The 20,949-nt window shown below is 41.1% G+C and overlaps 1 protein-coding gene across 16 annotated transcripts in view; it reads right to left on the reverse strand.

Annotated features, from left to right (window-relative positions):
* KIAA1217 (KIAA1217 ortholog) overlaps positions 1–20,949 on the reverse strand; it is a 372,020-nt gene that overhangs the window by 89,357 nt on the left and 261,714 nt on the right. For 14 of the 16 annotated variants that reach the window (XR_011148957.1, XM_069006635.1, XM_069006633.1 and 11 more), the window contains one exon: positions 4,984–5,179. Coding sequence is in view for 15 of the 16 variants with exons in the window: in XM_069006635.1 (XP_068862736.1) it covers positions 4,984–5,179 (196 nt within the window). In the remaining variant the exon portion in view is untranslated. Of the gene's footprint in view, positions 1–4,983; positions 5,180–14,715; positions 14,797–20,949 lie in introns of all 16 variants that reach the window. The other 2 variants (XM_069006646.1, XM_069006645.1) reach the window with 1 other exon arrangement.

The following is a 20,949-nucleotide window of genomic DNA, read 5'->3' on the forward strand; positions in this document are numbered from 1 at the left end:
AGGCTTTGGGAGACATCTGTAAGAACTGCTACAAAAGATTGAGGTGTTATGATTATAATTAGTAATGGCATTTCCATATAAGGTGGCAGAAAACGAATTAATCAGACATTAAAACCTGTGCCTGCCAAAACTCGGGTTTGGGGGCTAATAAATAATAATCAGAATACTCCATGATCGCTTAAGACCCTCCCCATGCCAATCCTTGAGCATTTGTATAATTTTACTCCTTTATGTAATCCCTCCAAATGCAAATAAAATGCAAATGTTGGCAGGCTCAAACATTTCTGAAGAGGCCTTTCCACACACCTAACTTTAGGCATGGGTTTACTAGCAGGGAGCCTGGTCATCCTTTGCTCTTTACTCATCTAGACTGGAGTGGCCAGGCACTCCAGCTGGGGCACCCAGAAAGGATGATTGCAACCCTTGAGCCATAAAGCTCCGTCCTCCTCAGTCACTTCTCAAACCCAAATTTTTGTGCATTTATGGAAATCCCCCCCCTGTACCACATTCTTCCTTCATCCAACCCTGCCTGTACAGCCCGATCCTGTAGGAGCACCAACAGCTGCTGCTGCAGTGGGAGGTCGTGATCACACCCTGCCCTTCAGGGCTGTGACCCATCGAATCAACTGCCCTGGCCACTCCATCACCACACAGGATGCCAGTGCCTGCCCTTACAAAGGATGCTGCCCATTGTTTGGACAGATGTACCACACGAGAGACTACAAGTGAACACATTTGTCAGCCTTCATTTCACAAGGAGGTACCGGAGCAGGGGACAGCAGCGAGCTGCAGAGCGGCCACAGGCGCTTGCTGGTGCAACCTCTGGATGCTTGTCAGGTTCTGCTTCCTCCAGGCAAATTGCAAGTGAAGTTTGCTGAAAACTTTTGAGCACTTTCCAGGTTTCAGCTGATTCTCACTGACAGTTTTGCTAGATAATTTTTTTCCCACAGTTATCGCACTGGAAAAGCTCCCAGCTTTCAAATAGATATTTTAAAATACATTTAGTTTTCTCTTGCACAGTGAATTCATTTATTTTAATATCTTGTTTTGTCTCCAGGCTGCACAATGATGAAGAAAGTGTTGATTTCTGGTGGACCTCTTAGCCAAGAAAGACCTTAATTTCAAAAGCTGTGGCTGAAATTTTAAATGGGCCCACAATTGGAATACTGTTTTCTAGGTCAACTCCACGTGAATACCATGTCCTATTAGATTAGTCCTGACTGACAAACCCATGATAGTGAGGTAGCCAAAATGCATTTCTGTTATTCTTTCTCAGGCTCTATGTTAATTCAGACCACAATTTAGAAACAAACTGACTCACACACAGCTAGTAAAATAGGAACCCACAGAACAATTAGAATTTCAAAAAGAAAATATCAGTTTTTTAAGATGGCATTGAGATATACAATGTAAAATTAATAAAAATTTACAAAAGTTCATTATTTTCCTCACTGAAATTACGCTGGTTGAGGATCAAAAAATAATTTGTATTTAAAATATATTAAATTAAAAAGTTAATAGATATGGAAAGGGTGGTGATTATACACAGATTATTTAAAATCATGTGAATAGAAGTACTTTCATGACACTTTAAAATCTGAAGTTATAAACAGTTTCCTGGTTTTTTTTAAATAAACAGTCCCCTTTTACAGCTGGAACCAAACAGGACCACAGCGTGCAAAGCATCTCAAAAGTAAAATTTCAGAACATTGCTGATGGTGTTGTTAGAACACAGTGGCAGAAGAAATTGAAAAGGACATTATTATAAAAGAAGTGCACATAACAAAAAAAAAAAAAAGGCAACTATTTTGGAATAATTTTTAGACTACCTTTTAAAACAAGCTATTTCTTATTACTTAGTTCCTGGAGCAACTTGAAAGACAGATTGTGGGGTGATGACAATATATTACCTCCTATTTGGCTAATTTGATGATCCCTTAAGCCACACACATATCTGTGACCCCTCCTGCAATACAGAGAGAAAAGACTTATTTTATTCATTTCAAATCTAAAAACTCTCAACTGAAATGCTTCATCTTACATCGCTTCGCTGTTGTTTGCTTTTTTTTTTCTTTCTCCTGATTTTGGCCTGTTCATGATGGGATAAGCTGGGGCCTGGTCTGTGGTACATGAAAGACAGGGTGTCTTGCAGGGTCTGAAATCCTGGCCATGAGATAAAATAGTACACCTTCATGTGGCTGTCCTCCATTAGGGCCTGGACAACACACTTCAGTACATGCAAGAGATGCAGAAAAAAGGGTTTAAGAATGAACAACTTAACAGTGAACTTATGGTTCTCTCATCTTCACAAAGATATTATTGAACTGCAAAATGTTCAGGGCAACAATGATTATCAAATGTCCAGGATGGTTTCTGGATGAGGATCAAGTGGTTATAGCAGCACTTCTCAGTCTGGAGAAGAGATGACCTGAGGGAAATGACAGGCCAAAGAAATCAGATATGGCCTGAGGGAAGCAGATAGCAATCTGATGTTTTCTGTCACTTCCAACACAAGAACTAGGGAGCATAACTTAGAGCTGATAAACACACACAAAACAAAGCAACAGGAAAGCAATGGTTGGGCAGTAAACCAACAGAAACTTGCTGCCAAAGTCACAGATGCACTGCTGCAGATGTGAAAAATTTACATGGGATCAAAGGTGGCCAGAACAAATACCTGGAGGAGACATATCTTGATGGTTATTATACAGGCAGAAATCATAACCAGGAAATCTCTAAGCTGAAGATACCTTGAGGCTGAGAACACTTGGGGAAAGGATCATACATACACACGTGTGTGTGGCACATGGAGGACAGGGAGTTGATTCAGGACAGCCAGCACAACTTCACCGAGGGCAAGTCCTGTCTGACCAACCCAGTGGCCTTCTACGATGGGCTTCTACAGCAGTGGACAAGGGAATATATATTCACTTCTGTAAAGCCTTTGACATGGTCCCCACAACATTCTCCTCTCTAAATTAGAGAGATAGATTTGATAAGTGGACTGCTAGATGGATAATTAAGTGGTTGGATGGTTGCATCGAGAGAGTAGTAGTCAATGGCTCAGAGTCTCAATGGACATCAGGGACAAGTGGTGTCCCTCAGGGTCTCTATTGGGACCAGTGTTATTTAATATGCTGTATCAATGACATAGATGAAGGGATTGAGTGCACCCTCAGCAAATTTGCAGATGACATCAAGCTGCGTGACGCTGTTGACATGCCTGAGGAGTGGGATGCCATCCAGAGGGATGCTCAAGAAGTGGGCATATGGGAATCTTACGTGGTTTAACAAGACCAAGTGCAAGGTTCCCCGAGTTAGGGCACCCCCCCGGTATCAACACAGGCTGGGGGATGGATGGACAGAGAAAGAGCAGCCCTGCCCAGAAGGGCTTGAGGGTGCTGGTAGATTAGAAGCTGGACATGACCCAGCCAGGTGCACTCCCAGCCCAGAAAGCTAAATGTGTCCTGGGCTGCACCAAAAGCAGTGTGGGCAGCTGGTCAAGAGGGGGATTCTGTCCCTGCTCTGCTGAGACCACACTGGCAGTGCTGCATCCAGCTCTGGGGTCCTCAGCCCACACAGTGGGGCTGGACCGTGAGTTGCAAAGGCTCAATCACTTAACATCACATTGAAGCAAATACAAGTTTTCCAGAAAACCCTGGGGTGAAGTAAGCCATACTGAGGATGCTATAGCCAGCAGTGACTTACAGGCAGAGATGAACCCTCTGCATGTACAGTAAACTTACATGTGCTCTTAAAAACACCTCAAAACTAAAAAGTCTTGTCCAGGTTGAAGTCTTACAAATTTCTCCCCCAAAAGTTCAACATATTGGTGGCCCAGGAGGCTGTGGGAGGGCAGCCACTTTGTGAGCTGGCACAGACAGGGATCAGCCCCTTATTTCCAGCCCCTCTGCTCTTCACTTGGCAGTTCTGGGAGAGGCAGGGACCCCTTCCAGCCCTGTTTTCTTCATGTTTGTTGTTGTTTGTCACATATCATACTACTCTTGACAGAAACTGTCTTAGATTATTGAGGGACGAGTAAACCACCGTGACAAGCTTACAAGCATGGTATGATTTACAGTCCAGTCTTCGATTTGTGTCACTCTCTATATTGGGAGATGAGCCTACAGGAAAGCAGCATTTCACTTTATTACCTGTGAGCAAAACCTGCCTTCCTCAGCAATCTGCACGAGTTATGCACCTTCCCAAAACGCTTTAACTGCCCTCTGGTGTCTTCTCTCAAAAGAACAGCCTTTACTCCTACCATCCATCAGCTGAGCACAGTCTCTGAGACAAAATTCGCCATCATAAAAGGAGGTCTGGTTCACAGCTGGGCTGAATTCAACCCTGAGATATGGGCAGAACACAGGAACCAGAGCTGTCCACCTATGCTGACACATCACTCTTGTCACTGGGCAGACAGAAGGACACTGCCCCAAAGTAAAGGGCATCTCCATCAGCATATCCATTCAAATCCTCTGCCTGGAAAGCTACCACCATGCACATACAAACCTTTTCAGTAACATGGATTACTAAGGCAAAAATATCTCTAGGTTTCTTTCAACTAAGTCTGGCTTTGACGAGATGGCAAAGTGAAAAAGCCTGTGTCTCCTGTCTGAAAATGAGGGTACAATCTTGTATTAAGTTCATTGCCACATATTGTGCAGGCTTGGCAGAAAGTGTTTGTAATAGTGGGTTTTAACCATTACTCAGCATTTCATGTCAGGGCCTGCATCGCTCTCCTTGCATGTCTACTATGCTCCCATCACACTTTCAGATCTTATGAAAACAATTTCACCATTCCCCCAAGTTACTCAGTATCCCATACCTAGTTCATTTCCAAAGAACAACCTGACATGAAAAATAATGTGCTGCTGAAGTCTTTCCTTTTTTAACCCCAAACTATTTAAAGACTGTTTCAAATCCACAAATAGAAAACACGGACTAAGCACAGAATGGAGAAGGACTGAAGCAGGTTCTTACCCAGTGATCGTTCCTTCGTTTGGTTTGCTGACCGCACGACAGGAAGACTTGCCCGTGTGCGGCTGCCCCTTGAAAAGGGGGTTGGAGAATCACCCTCAGACATGGCCTCTAAGGAATCAGCAGATGCTTCAGAGAGGTGTTCTGTGTGGTCACCCAAATTGGGCTGTGGGCTCTGGGACGGCTTTGGGCTTCTTGTCTGCAACACAGAGTATTTCCTTATTAGTCTACTGAAACCAGAGTGTGGGAGGAAAAAAAATCAAAGAGAAGAAGGAAGGAATCCAAACTTCTTCAAATACTGGTATGCTGAAGGTCACTTCTGTGTAGATTATTTAGGAAAAGAGTGTCCTTGGATATTCTGCTCCAGTTTTTATGGTTGTATATCCACACTGCAAATTTTGTTGCTAACAAGGCCCTGAGGATAAGATATGTGCTGAGGAGATGTACAGTAATGCCATTCTCTTTGTCCACACGCACACACACGCACTCTCTCTCTAATGTTAAAAAATCTGCTAAGAAAAATTCTCTGAAAAGCAATACTGTAATGGAGTTGTAAAGCTATCAATTTCAGTATCTTCTGCTGTGCCATCTATGCAAGGTCCAGGTCACGCAGCAAAGCCAAGATAGCCATCCAACATTTCTAGCTGAAATCACAATTACTTTCGTTTTTGTTACACCAGCATAAATCAGAACTGTATTCATTAACTGACCAAATTAACTATGGCTTTTACTGGGAAATCATACTAGTAAATTGCTAAACACAGTTACTGGGAAAAAACCCAACTCTTCCAGCAGGGGAGAGATATGGTTTCATTTATGCACTTCTACCAACTCTTCACCATAGGATCTGCCTAATAAAAACACACTCAACAGGAAATAAAATGTCCTGAACATTTTTTGCAAACTGTACGTGACACTATAAGCCATTTCTACAAAAAGGGGTTGCTTTAAGAAGCATTCTCAATAATGTGTAGTGAAACCCCCTCACAACCACACGTACTATTACTTGGGAAGAATAATTTCCTGGTCTTTCTCCATCAAACCATATCACAACAAATGGGAACATACAAGCAGAAATTCAAAGCAAAGCAAGCTTACTCGATTCCAAATCCAGTATGTAAATATGAACTTTACAGACATCTATAATCAGCACCAGGCACAAGATGTCATTAAACTTACATGTTTTTCTCTCCCCTATCATTTAAGGTCAGATGCTATTACGTTAAAAATCCCCTGTATCAAAATCAACTTCAACTCTAGGTTTGAAGATGCTGTCAAGATCCAAAAAAGATTGTGCTTCTTTCTGGATAGCTAAGCTAACTAATCTTGCTGACATCTGTTTCTTTCAGTGGTTTCTCAAGTGAAATGAGGAGAGCTCATTTCAGCAAAAGCATGCATCACATAATATTCCTTATGTGACTTTGAATGTATGAAGAACTTCAAGTTTTATTACATTTTCATTAGCTGGCTATAGAGGGCTGTTGTTGCCAAGCTGTGCAGTTGCTCTCAAACTACAATGATTAGATATACCTCACAAGAAAGTAAATCCTCCAGAACTCCTCACTTTTAAAATGCTAATATTAAAATAGTAGGTACTATCCAATGTCCTGCAATGAAATTGTTCAAGAGCATCGAATTTTATGCAGAACTTAAAGCTAACAACATTTGTTCTAAAGTATGCTTTGAAGTGCCTCTGACATGGTCACCACTAGCCTGCAGGTTGTAAACACAGGGACTTTGCCAGAAAAGTTAGAGGTGACAAGCAACCTGCAAACGCAGAAAAGAATCTGGTAACTCAGTACTTCTTCATTCAACTTTCCAAAATGGCTTCTGAACCATCACTGCTAAAGTATTTTGTTTACATGGGCAATATTACGGAAGTACTACCAAGCCAAGACATTACAGCTCTATAGTTCCTTGTACTGATTAAAAACTTATCTGTACATATCCATGAATGGGGAGCTAGAAGGCATATAATTTTCCCTTTCTAGAAAACCATGACTAAAAATAAAACAAGAAAAAAAAAAGGCAACAAAATCAACCTGAAAAAAGTCCTTAGTTTCGGAGTTTGTTGGGAAGGAGATTGCTTTTGTTTCTTTAAGAAAACATATACTGATAATGTGAAAATATGGGTCAAGCTTATTTTGCTTTGCTTTTGCTTATTTTTTTCTCTTCAATTTATAATATAATAATCCCCAAGTGTCATTTCAGACATGCAGTTGCATGTGTATTGTTCATTGACACGTATGAACAGATGTATACTTGAGAAGTAAGGGGACACCTCATTACCAAAATCAACAGACGCAGATTTAGCTGAGCAGTTGCCCAGCGTGTTCTGTCAATGTACAGATGGAGCCAACATGCTCTTTTTCTTTGGCTGCCTGTCCCTGGGGAAATGCTGTAGGACCTAAGATACGGCATCCCAGATCCCCACAGATGACATGACATCATTACTGTAGCTAAATCTATTGGGTCTAGCTGAGATAAATTTCTCCAAGGCAACCCTCACAGTGCTGTACTTTGTATTGGTGGCTAGAAAGGTGTTGATAACACACCAGTATTTCTGCTCCTGTTGAGCAGGGCATGCACAGCATAAAGGCTCTCTCCAGCATGCCCCCCACTCATGCAGGAGGCTGTGGGCGGGCAAGATCTTGGTAGAGGACATAATCAGAAGGGCTGACCCAAAGGAATATTCCATATCATTTGATGACTACCCAACAATAAAAGTGAAGAAAAAGGAGGAGGAAAGGGACCATTTGTTACTGCATTTGTCCTATGGAGCAACTGCTACGCGTGCTGGAGCCTAAAACCTTACTTCCTGGGAAGTGGCTGGACATCACCGGCTGATGGTGAATAGAGAATACTTTGTTTACTTTTGCTTCCACATGTGGCCTTTTTCTTTATTAAACTGCATTTATCTGAACCCATGACACTTTTCCATCTTGTTTTCTCTCCTGCACTGCAGCAGAGGATGGGGGAGAGAGTGGCTTGATGGACAGCTGGTGTTCAGCCACAATCAACCCACCACACTAAAAAAGACCCCTTTTTGGCAGCCCTCATTCTTCACCATCAATACTGCACCTTCTGAAGCAAGCCAGAGGCACATCATGGATTCTGCTCAGACACAAAGCCCAGTCTTCCTCTTAATCCACCAGTTCAAATCCATAGGAGTTCCACTCTAGTAAGTGGAGTGGCACAAACCTAAAGCCAACACAAGCTATAAATGAGATCCCCCAAAATATACACATAGGGTTTATGAAAGGCTTCAAGCTATTTGTCATGCTCAGCTCCTATAAACATTACATTTCAGGATTCTGAATTTTAAATAGATTCTAAAAAATTCTCGAACTCAGCAACAACAGTGGTTATTCAAGTAACTGAGAGATATGAGTGCATATTTGATAGGAAAGCATTTTTATCATTGGCAATGAGCACTAGGCTCGAGGCTACTTAATAATCAAGTGGATTGCTAGGTCTCACTTCTTAGGAAAACCAACCCATGCAGTGGGGAGGGAACCAGCAGCATTTATGTAGCTATAACTACAAGGACTTGTACAGATTGTTGAAGAAAGCAGCGCAGAAACTTTCAGCATTATCCTACCCTCGTAATAATTATTCAGGATGTTGATTCTAATATCAAATAAGATAAATAAGACAAATGGCAAATAAATACTTAATAAGTAATGCCACATGATTTTTTTGCACTGAATGTTCACTAATATTAAAATGCTTAAAATAAGACTCCAGCAAGTGTCATTGTAAGGACTTTTCAGGAACTAGCACACAGTACAAGCATTCACAAAATGTTGACCCCAACAGTCCATGTTTCAGGACCCAACAGTATCCAACTAGAGTCATAGTCTAGACTGCTGCTATGTGAGTCAGAATGGTACTGTAGCAACAAAACCTGTAATACTTAACAGAGAAGAAAACTCAAGACGTGCCCACTAAGGAACAGCATTTTCCAAAATTTAAATGTGTAAATAGATATTCCACAGAGGCAGACTAATCCAAAGAAACATCAGCACTTTCCAAGCCACTCTGGTGAAAAATGCCAGAGCACAGAAGGAGGTTCAGAACTAGGCAGCAGGTCTCTCTGCCCCCTCTGCCAAGACCAGTTAGGTTGCATTTCCTCAGTCAGCCATGGTCTTCTGCCCAAGCTGCACGTTGGGAGGCACCCCCATGCATTTCTTTGTGCAATAGGGTTCATCTTTCAGCCAGCTGAGTAGAGCTGACCCTCCTTAAGGACTTCTCTGACAAAAGATGTTTTCTGTGCTAGTTCTGGGTTAGAAGATCATCAGAAAGGAAAGGCCAAAATAGGGACGGACAATTCTGGTGCAAACTTACATGTAATTACACAGTGCGTTGTGATGTCTCTTTTACTTAGGATATATTATTTTATTTACAAGGATATAGGTCCTTGTAACTTTTTCAGGGTATATATTTAAATATAGCACATGGGGCTAGCAATTACATAAGATCCAGTATCTTTCAATTACTCTTGGGATTTGATGAAGAATTAAAACTGTAGTTAATTATGCCTCATGACTGGCATCTGTCTGCTACAGGTTGTTAAAAGAATGCATTTTCAATACATCTGCTTTAGTCCTTTCACTGACTCAGAAAAAATAAAGAAAAAAAGTGTAAGGTTCTTTAAATGCAGTAAAATGGCAAATAATTAGGAATGAAGTCTGAAAGTACCTGAATAAGGAAAAGTGAAATACTGCAGAGATACCAATCTAATGGGCAGTCATGGAGCACCAGAGATTTTCATCAAGTTCTCTGTATGTCTCTGCCTCTGGTCCTCTGCTCACATTTGTCCACACTAATTCTCTCACGCTTTTGTTCTAGCCGGTTTTATATTTCTGCTCTTCATAGTGTTCTTTTATGCTTGTTTCCAGTTATTTTTCATACTAATCTATATAACAGAAATCTTTTTTCCCTCTTTTCCTTTCTCCTGCAAATTTGATTCACACATTTCCACAGACAAAACAGAACTAAGAAAAAAAAAATCATATAACCTGAAGATTTAATTTCATCTCTTGATCAATTCACACTTCTTGTTTCTTGTTCTCCAGGAACTTCCTTAGCCCTTACCTCAACAGAAACTTATCTATTCAGGAGAAGAATCCTGCATATCTTGGAAGTTGCTAGCACTCCTGGCAGTGTACAAATGGTAAACAAAGATATAAAAAAATAATACAGGGCTAGTAAAATATATTTTTCCAATCATGTACTCTAAAGAACAAAGCATAGGCAACCCCTCCTCTCCCCACATTTAAGAGTCTTCTTGACATTTCAAATAGAGAGGAAAAATTAGTAGAAAAATGGAAGCCTACTCTTCTTGACCTTCAAGTAAACTATTTGTCCTGTGACTTGTGCCAAAGATGGATACAGGATATGTGACAGACTGCAAATAGGCATATAAACAGGCTGTGTTTCATGTATGATGAGTTTATTAACTCCAAAGTATTGCCACAGCACATGAATTATTACTACTGCAACAATAATACTTCATCACATTTGTGTCAGATCTAAATTATCACTGTCTGAAGGATGGATCTGCTTTTTCCACAGATACAGAGTCTTTGGGTTTCCATATTAACGCAACAACGGGGTTTTACTTGTCTGGACATGATATTAGTGACACATTACTGCTGAAGAGAAAGCGAATACTACCCATATCATCTTGTTTTTAAGCATTTTCCATATTTTTCCACAGCACTTTCTCAGACAAGTTAAATGCTTATACGTGTCTGTATAAAGTTCCTATTACATCTGTGCAATTGATGTATTTGGATACTGTGTCTCACTGGGGGAGTTGAGGGTGGGGAGATGACTCAGCAGCTGAATGCAACATTAAACCATCTCTCATGACAAGCTAACTACTCTCTGTGTGCTTTTTCACCATTACAAGATGTAAAAATCTATGGCATCTTTCTTTCAGATGCCATCAGCTGGAAATGGTACCACGCCAGGAGCAGGCACATGCCAGCATCCATATTCTCTAGAGCTGAAGAGAGAGAGAGGGCCACTGCCCACTTGCCCGCACGCAGATCCTGTAGGTGTTGGTTATACTCTTCCCTGATGCCTACTCATGGCCTAGCATGTCTCTATCTATGTCTGCTTTCATTTCTCTATTTCAAACTCAAACTTTTCACTACTTTCTGTTGAATCAAGGACAAGTTACAAAGCCAGTTCTTTCTCACAAAGCACCTCAGTTTGGTGGCAATATTGATTTCTATGGTATGAATGGCAAGACTTCTTTCCTCTTTGATAAGGAGAAAGACTATGCCTAAGCCATGGTTGCCCACCACCCCTAGCACTGAGCCAAGGTACCCCACTTGCCTGGAGCCTCCTTGGCTTGGAGGCATGTTCTGCGCTGGATGCTGCCCGAGCTCGCCCTTGTCTGCAGCACTACCGGCCTTCTCCTGCCACCGGCGGTCCTGAGGGAAGCCTGGGCTCGCCATACTCACACAGGAGGGATGCCAGCCAGCAGAGCACAAGTCACAGAGCCCCCCCCGCCGGCCACCTGCCGTGCAGTCATTGAGCAAAGCAATGACTTCAGTGTACTGTGAACCTGAGGTACTGCCCCAGAGCAGATCTTCTCATGCTCTGAGAAAGGGAGGAAACAGACCCAGAAGAACTTCTCCAAGTAAGGTGAAAGAAAGCATTCCTCCCTCCCATGGTGAATGAGAAGGAGGGAAAGATAACTCAGTCATCAGCGTCAGCAATGCTCAGTCACAGCCACACGCTACCCGTCACTGTGACAGGGTCAGGATGCTCCAACAAGTAGCCATTTTACTCAATTTAGTGAATTTATTTGAAGGCAAAACTCCTCTCTGCTTTTGACAGGATCTTTATCACCACTCTGTATTCACCGATGCTGACCCCAATTTCTTCCACCTAGAGGAAAAAAACTACATCTAATGATGTGACAGAGTTTATCTGCCAAATTTTTAGGTAGTAATGATATTCAAATCATCCTAAAAATCTGCACGTTTTCCCACGAGCCTTGCTAGCTCCTGTTGGTGGCCAGCTGCATGCTCCCTGCTGTGGCAAGCTGCCAAAACCCATTTCTTTTAATCCTGAGTGCTGTGAATCACCAAGCAGGACATCCACAGGCTGCTCCCCCTTGGCAAGACCACGGCTGGCTCTTCAGCTGGTTGATCCCCAGAGTTAGCAGAAAAAGTTTTTCATGAAACTCTGTTATAAATTACTAACATAAAGCAACATTTTCAAACTTTTCTTTTTTAACTGTAAGCACCTAGATAAACGGAAACCTGTTTTTCAGGAAATCTGTTTGTTTATAGTAAAGATATTCATTAGGAGCAATAAAAGCTGTAGGTGCTCAGCCCTTATGCTGCCAGACCTCTTATTCAGATGTTTAATTGCAGGAACTTGCATTTGAAAATGCTGCCCTAAGGAACTCAACAGCCCATCTAAGAGCAGCTTAATTGGTCCAGACAAGTCCAGACTGAAATATGCAACATGCTGTGGCATCTCTCTGAAATACGTGTATTATCAGAAAACCCCAAGCCATCCACATTAAAGTGTAAAAATATTTCACAGTATGTTTCTGTCCAAATCCAAGGTTTTCTCTTTCTACAAATGCCTGCCTGAGATTTTAGGGTAGAAATTGAAGTAAAACAATAGAGAAAACTATTAGTCACCCACTAATAAAAAGTCATACTTAATGAAAGAAATCTTTAAAATAAAATTATTTATCTCTCTGCTTTATTCTCATCCTTTGCCATGTGAAAACTTTATTCATACATGAGAGTCAAATTTAGAAAGTCCCTGATCACCTCACTATTTTTCCCCGCAAAGGCTTCTATGGGTCCATCAGTTTTGCTCAGAGCAAAATTTCGTCTTTCACAGCCTCTGTCATATTCTTACATTACAGCTTCAGTTTATTATTACTTTGTTTAAATAAGTTATCCATAAATTCCAGCCTGGATATCAGCATTTGTCTTAATTAAAACCTTATGGCAGTTTCAGTTGGAAGCTATTTTTCTTTTTCCTCCTGAAAAACTCTACTGTGAAGTATTCACAACCCAGCACGACCCTTTGTTCCATCCAGGAGATGGCTGCATTTCATCAGCAGCGGGTGAGGTAACTCCTACCTACACAATCCCCAAAATCGCCATGAGAACTGTGAAGATTAAAAGGGATGATTTAAACAAAAACTGTCATTATGCTGATTAAAGGGGAAAGATCTTTACATGCTTAAAACCACATGCAAAAACTAAGGGGCGGGGGGTGGGGGGGAGAATATATACCAGATGCCTAAATGTACCTAGAGGATAGTGAGTTCTGATTCAAGAAGATTATTTACCCATCCCTGTTCTCCCACATATGTCCCTAAGGAAAACAGGAGGACGGTCTGTTTCTGTGGCGTCAGTTTCCCAAAGCAAAGGAACACAATGCAGCGATCCTGGAAAAACCTGTTTTTCTGTTCTTCTACAAGCTAAGAAAGCGCTCTGAATTAACATGCTATTTTAAAAATACCCGAAAAAAAGACCAATCGACATGAGGGCCGGTGAGTGGGAGCGAGGTCTGCGGGCAGGGTGCAGCTGCCCGCCCCCAGCAAGAACAATCGCCCGGGAGAGGCAGCGCTGCCTCCGGCGGCAGCACACCCACGCCGTGGACTTATTTTTAGCCTCTACCCGTAGAAGTAAACATGTGATGAAGCACTTACTAGAGCTTGTTGCTCTGGCACCTGGGAGAGTTAGGGGGCTGCTATAGGAGAGAAGTTATGGAAGCTTCTGCTGCTCCTCTCTCCCAACTTGTCACCTTGCTCCTCTGCTTCTTTTTCCCTCCCTCGAGGCCATCTCCTTGGTGAGGGAGGAAGACGCCTTACAGCTCTCCACACCTCTGCCTCTCCCACCCTTCCCTGTGGTCGGCATGTTTATTGGCCTGCTTAAATCCCGAGAGTGGAAACACAAATGAGGTGCAAATGAGCCGCTGCCACTCTGCCTGCTCCGAGGCGTCCCTCCTTGCTCCCAGCACGCGTTATCTTGGTGCTTTTATCATTGCGCTGTTGACTGAGGTAGAAACCGTGCAGAGGCACCTTTTACGTGTGGATCTACAAGGCATGACACATTCACTGCCTCCCTGGGGGAAAAAAGGTAGCTGTTGTAGACATCCATTCTGTATGGCGTTACAAGCCATCTAAAATGGAAGAGAAGCTCAACGGGATGAAAGGTGAGATACAGGTGACTTCAGAGGTGCACAGTGTGCGTATAATTCCGCAAGTTGTGGAACTAAGATTTTTTGCATGTCCAGTACAAAAATACTGCTCTGCCCACAGAGCTGTCCTTCAATTTGCAGCAAGACTTTTACCACATAAGCCTTATTATATATATTTATACATGTATGTATAAATAGAAATATAAGGCTAGATTTGGGACAGTGTTTAGGAATCACTTACTTATCTAGGATCTCCTATTGAATTCTGGTGGATTTGAGAGCATCTAATACAAGAGCTTCATGTCTATCATGCCACTAAAGGAAAAGTCAGAATTTAAAAAATTATCAAGGGATGCACATGCATCACACTTCCATATGCAATTAATCTGTATGCATAATTCTTCATTGCTGTGAAATACAGAGAGACAAAGCATGCAGATTCATATTTATTTGAGAACTTTAGTTGTGAAGCAAGACACACAATTAAAGGGTCACAAAATCAATTCACAGCAGAGTGCAGAAAAAAGAAAGTACAGTACTAACTCTCTGAGAGGATTCAATTTTCATCATGTACCTTTGAATGTCAAGTTCTGAATGAAGGGAGACCAACATGCACTGCAAAACCTGTGGATCAAAGAGAGGAAAGAAGGGGAGGGGGAGAGATAATTGTTAACAGGAAAAGAAAAAGGAGAACAATATAAATTTAAAAAGAATAACCTGTACATACTGAAAGTATACTGAAAGAAGAGAAGCACTGAAAAATAACGAAGGAAACACACGTAGCAGAGAACAAAATGGTCTATCAATACTTAATACGCAATATTCTTAGAACTCTTGCTGGACTCAGTTCAGATGTGCTACACATGGTTGTATGTCAAAGAAACAAAGAATGTTTTAATATAAGAGTTAATGGCTGAAAGCTGAGCCATAGAGATTCATATATATATATATATAAAAACCATAACTGACAAATAACAAAACATTCTTCCTGAGAAATTATACAACTCTTGGCTGGAGTTAGCAGCAGTCATTATACTTCTGTGTTTGTTTCACACTTACTACAGAGACATGGAATCCTTCAAGCAGAACTTAGAAATACTGTGTAACTCATGATTAACCACAACTTTAAGAAGAGTAAGAGAAACTATGGTATGATTAAAAAGTCTTCTCCAATCACATCTCTCTTTACTATTCTATCTCTGATCTTAAACCCCACAGAATGTGAGAATTTGCGAAAAGGGGTTTAAAGGCCAAAAAAACCCAACCATTTTTTCCCTCCAACACATGAACAAGATGCTAATTGGAGGGGAAATTGCCTACTGCTGTTCGAGTTCACAGAGGTGGAGCTCCTGTATTTTCCTTAATCTTCATTTGCCTGTGGGTGGAGGTAAGAGAGATTTCTGTAGAGTGCTCTAAAAAATCTTCTCTAAGCAATCAATTCCTCCTTCAACAGCGTCAGGATCCCACAACAACTGCTGCTTCCCAGTTCGGAACATGCAGCTATTCATACCAGGCAAAGAAATGCAACTGCTTTGACAACAAGGACGTCATTGTTAAAGAATCTTATTTAGCGAGTAATTATAATGCAAACAGCACAATTAAGAGAGTAATTCAAAAAATCTTTCGAATTTTACAAACCCAGAGGATATGAGCATGTGAGAGCTGATTCTGGGGAGGAGATAAGCAACTTACAAGTATGCTATGATTTTTCATGCTTTTGTCCATTGGATACTTTGGAAGGGCAGTACCATTTTATTATAAAGAGAACAATAGATCATTTTTCTCCCTATGATAACGGCATCATTTAGAATTGTTCAAGTAAAATGTCATTTTTACAAATAAGCTATTTATGCAAACACAGTACAAATTAAATGTAGCCTTCCGGCAACAACTGGAAAAATTCCAGTTCCAAACCACAAAGACAAAACAGTCTGTTGCTAATGTCTCGGTAATACTGAAACTATATTGGGGTTTTTCATGTTTTTATAATGTTACCACCCCACATATGCAAACCTGAGAAATCCGCCTTGGTTTTTATTAAACTAGTCTGTTTAATAAAGAAAAGAAAAAAAAAGAAAAAAAAAGAAAATAATTTTGTAATGACCAAGTCCCTTCTCAATGTCAAACAAGACTTCCAAGGGAAAAAAAATCATGCTGCATGTTTGCTTGACATTCAGGCATCATTACATGTGAAGACCACACTTCAGGAGGGACATTACTGTGCCCAACGGCAGCATTAAAAGCGTGCAACAGTCACCCTGCCTAAAGCCATTGCATAGGAGAAACCTGAGCTACTTAGTTTCCTCAAACCTTGTCACCTCATGGAGAATTACAACTGCCTCACTTTTCTCTCCACTTTCCTAGTCCCAAAGGAAGTGAAACATCAATTCTGACTTAGGGGTGGGTAAGGAAATGAGGATGCTTGAGGAAACCTGCAACACTTCCCACCCTCAATCCAGAGAAAATGTTGCCTGTATCCCTAACTCTCTCCCTCCTCTCATCACAACATGGTATTTATTTTAAAGCAAGTAGATAAATTAAGATTTGCAGTTAAAATACATAAAATTAGTCCACCTTAGAGCCAGAAGTCTCTCCCTCCTCCTGCAGGAATTGATTTGAAATCATACGAATATGCTGCCAGATTCAGAGCTAGTGTTCTCTGAATAAACAGTCTTGCAGGAAAAAAAATGAAGCCCACACAAATCCAGAACCACAACAGCAGTGCAGCAGGAGGCTTCTTCAGCTCCTGCATGAGGTAGCACAAGGACACAAACAAGGCATCCATAGTGTTATGTGGCAAACTTCAGATCTCCTAAAGAAGATCCAGACATGCCAGTATGGGAGAAATATAATTAAGACCATTACTGCAGCCCACGTAAAGACCTTATTATGAATGAAATTTGAAGACTTTTGGGTCTGAACCCAAACCTGAAGCATGGCTTCCTTTGGAACTTTCCAAAATATTTCTTAACTGTCTGCATTTCTATCCAAACTCAACACCACACTGATGCCTTCATCAGCACTCACTAACCTCAGGGGTATTTGAAGATGGAAAACAATAATGATCTATTTTTTCCTTTACTTCAAGATTGTAGAGGAGTATGATTTTTTTTCCATCTGTTGGCATGCATATGGATATATATAGTCCACAATGATGGGAAATGAATCCAAGGAGATCTTTGCAATTTCCAAATGCAGTAAGGGCTGTGATCTCTCCCAGCCCAGTGACAGGTTCCTGGGACAATCCCCTGTCTTCTGCTTCTCTCACCAACTCTGTCATTGTTCCAGAGAGATGAGGCATCCAAACAAATACCCAGCATGAGGGGAGAAACAGGATGTTGGAGCAAATCCCACAGAAGATTAAAAACCCCTGGACCTGACTTACTAAGAAATAAAGAATTGGAGAGTGCAGAACACTCAAATAACGTGCTCTGAGCAACCTCTGCTGGCCAGCAGATAGGATCCCACGCCTTCTCCTAAATGGAGTTGTACAGAGCCTGTGATTTCATTCTCATCTATGAGTGCATATCCTTAGCTGGCTTGAATGAACATTACTTGACCAGCTCAAACAGCACAAGGAAAACCTGTGAAAGGTGGGCCTGTCACATCACGGTGAGATGGAAAAATGACAGAGATTTCCACTTTCTGTTACCAAATACCCTCAGAGCACAGAGGCTCCTGTTGAAACCAGTGTTATATTCTTATGAGTTGTGGAAGCAAATAGAATACAAGAGGCACCAACGCTTGTATATGTTGGACTGGCATGCAAAGAAACATTAATCCAGGCAGGTGGATAGATAAAAGTAATACATAAAAAAGTCAACAAAAGAGCATAAGTAGTTTCTTCTGGAAAAAGGTGGAAAATACTAGAGGCCAAGGAGAGTGGAAGCTGGGGCTGGGACACAACACACAGCTAAGGAACGGTTGCAGAGTGTCACTACTGGCAGGTATGAGGAGGAAGGGGCATTACATTTGAGAAAATGTTGGGAGCCAAACATCATTGTAATGAGAAAAGTACCAGAGACAAAGGAAACAGCTGCAAAACATGTTGCTTTTGAACTTTAAACCTAAATGGAGCAAGTGGTGGCCCTGGAAAAAGGTGTAGAAAGCTAAGAGTCATAGGAGGAAAGCAAAGTTGCCAGGAATGTGCTGAATGTTGTCAAACAAAGACATAAGAGTAAGTCTGGTGAATACCACTTGTAAGGTAGTGCCCAAAGGAGTACACAGCAGCTTAGGGAGGACAAAGATTAATACCTTGGGGCTGACTGACTGTATTAGTCATTATTCCAGGGCCCTCAAAACAAGGGTGAATGAACTGCAAATCTGCCTTGTGGGATCTGCTTGCTAAGCAGATCAAAGGAATGTATTCACCATTTTAAGCAGGATCAGGCCTGTTGAACACTGAAATTCTGAGTATCCAGAGGAAGACGCAGATGCTTGGGACATTTGTGTTGATGATTTAGTAGGAGACATCTGTGCCCCTGAGTCAGTCTGAAATAATGTCACAGAAGGGTGTTAGGAGCACAATGTGCTCCCTCCGCAGGAATGCAGCACTGCTGTTCTGGCCGGCAGTGACATACAAGCCAAAGTGCCTTTTCACTGGCAGTGCTGCAAAAGAGGAGCATATTAAGTTTTCCCCTTTTTTTCAGTCTGTGTAATATGCCCTTGATTTATGCTTCTGGTGGATTTCAAAAGGGAAGTCCTTACAAAAGCAGAATACATTAAATGCATTACATTTATCATGGGTCACCCAGGAAGATGACACTGTTGTTCAGAAAAAAAGCAGCTAAAATCACAGAAATGCAGGAGTACAGAATGAAGCAAAGGGGGGTTGTGCCAGGACCCCAGGACATTAGGATGACAATTAACGTTCCTTAGGTTTACAGTCACTGGGTGAAATCCTGCAGAGACATGCAATCAGCTGAAGCTGTAGGGAAATGATAATGAGAACACAAAGGGCTTGAGATGAGTATGTAGATGATAATATACAACTAAATGAGATGCTGACTCATAAGTCCTCTTAAACAGCTTGAAACTGAAGGAAGGAAATGAGGATCAACTGCCTATATCCTGTGCGCAATGGTTTTGTGGGGAGGATGCGAGAAAATGGTATTTCTCAACAATTCTGGGATGGGAAAAAGTCAGGATAGTAACTCAGCTGGGATCAGGCCAAAGAGGTTCTTCCAACAGAAATGCTAAGCATACAAGTATCTGCCGAAGAAGGGAAAGGGTGAAGTCTTTCATCACATGAAAACACCATGTACAGGATCAACTGCAGGCGATCTACAGACGGCACTTAAACAACTGTGGGGGTGGGGGATGACACACGTGGTGATGGCCAATGACAAATGGCTCTAAAGGAAGCATGGAAACAAAAAGACCAGCGAAATTCAAACCAGGAATGCACTCAAAAAGATAGCAAAGGAAGAGGTCTGCACAAAACATTAGGACTTCTTATGTTTCAAGATTTACATTTTCCAGCACACTCTTCATCTACATATCCTTCAAACTGCATATGCTCTTTGGCTCAAACTCATTGAACATTACAGCTAAAAATGACATATGTTAGCCAGGCAACCTATTTTGGGTTTGATTTCCAAACAACAACAACAAAAAAGAAGGGTCTTCTCTACATGGTTGATTTCATCTTCCTTACTGTTCTTGTAAAAAAAAATAGCTAAACCCTTGCGTTTAATCTAATTTTAGTGAGAATTAAATCTAAGATACTATCTTATATAACTTCATATAATATGTATAGTAAATGTTAAAAGCAAACACCCAGAACTAGACCAAAAAAAATTTCAAGGGAATTCAGATCACAGTCCAAATTATACTTTTTAAGAGATATAAAGTATTTACAACTTTAAAGTAAAAAATATTCTGCTATTTAAGAGGTTCAGAATTTCTCCAGGGTCACACAGCCTTCCCCCTTTTCTTGTCTCTCCACCCATGTGGAGATGCTGTGTTGAAGCACCGTATTTTTGCATTGTCTCTACATAAAGACAGTATTGTATCTGTACTCCACATGCAATAACAAAGGAAAATATAACTTCTTGTTCACCTTAGATGACTTTTAAGTCTAGGGGATTTTAAGCAAGAACCTGCAGGGTATTGTATATTTCAGTCTTGGCTTTATGTGTAAAGTATATAATTAAGCACATAATTAGGAATAATCATATAAGAAGTCCATGAAACTATTTTCATTAAAGACGTTAGGCATGAACAGATTGTTTGGTTTTTCTTGGGCCCTAGCACCTACAGGATGGGCGCTTATCAGACTCTCCTCTTTCCACATTTCACATAAAAGTAACCAAGACAACACATAAAAGAAATTATTCCTGTGTTTATGATCTGTCTGTTCCCCACTACAGAATTTAAGTATCACTTAAATTCTGTCAGTGCAACATGCAAACCCAGACTGGTTGGTGCAGGCTGAAGAAAATATGATGATTGGTCCTAATTTATCTAAGGTAATCTGAACCTGATTCGAATCCATGAACCTGAACTTGAATCACTCCTTTGTGATGCAAAATTCTGTAGGTGAAAAGCCTCCATTGTACAGACACAGAAACTGAAAAAACATTGACTGAAGATCTCAAATGTGGTTGCCTAACAAGGCTTATGAGTTCACAAAGAGGTACCTCCCTGTGCCTCCTGCTAATTATGGTAAGATTAGCATTAAACAGACCAATTTTCAGTTACTGGTTCAATTGGTGGTTTTCAGCCACTGACATGTAATATCTGACATATCCAATAATTTAAGTATGGATTCAGAGA

This window comes from Aphelocoma coerulescens, chromosome 2, assembly GCF_041296385.1.
Source record: "Aphelocoma coerulescens isolate FSJ_1873_10779 chromosome 2, UR_Acoe_1.0, whole genome shotgun sequence".
NCBI classification, from domain to species: domain Eukaryota; kingdom Metazoa; phylum Chordata; class Aves; order Passeriformes; family Corvidae; genus Aphelocoma; species Aphelocoma coerulescens.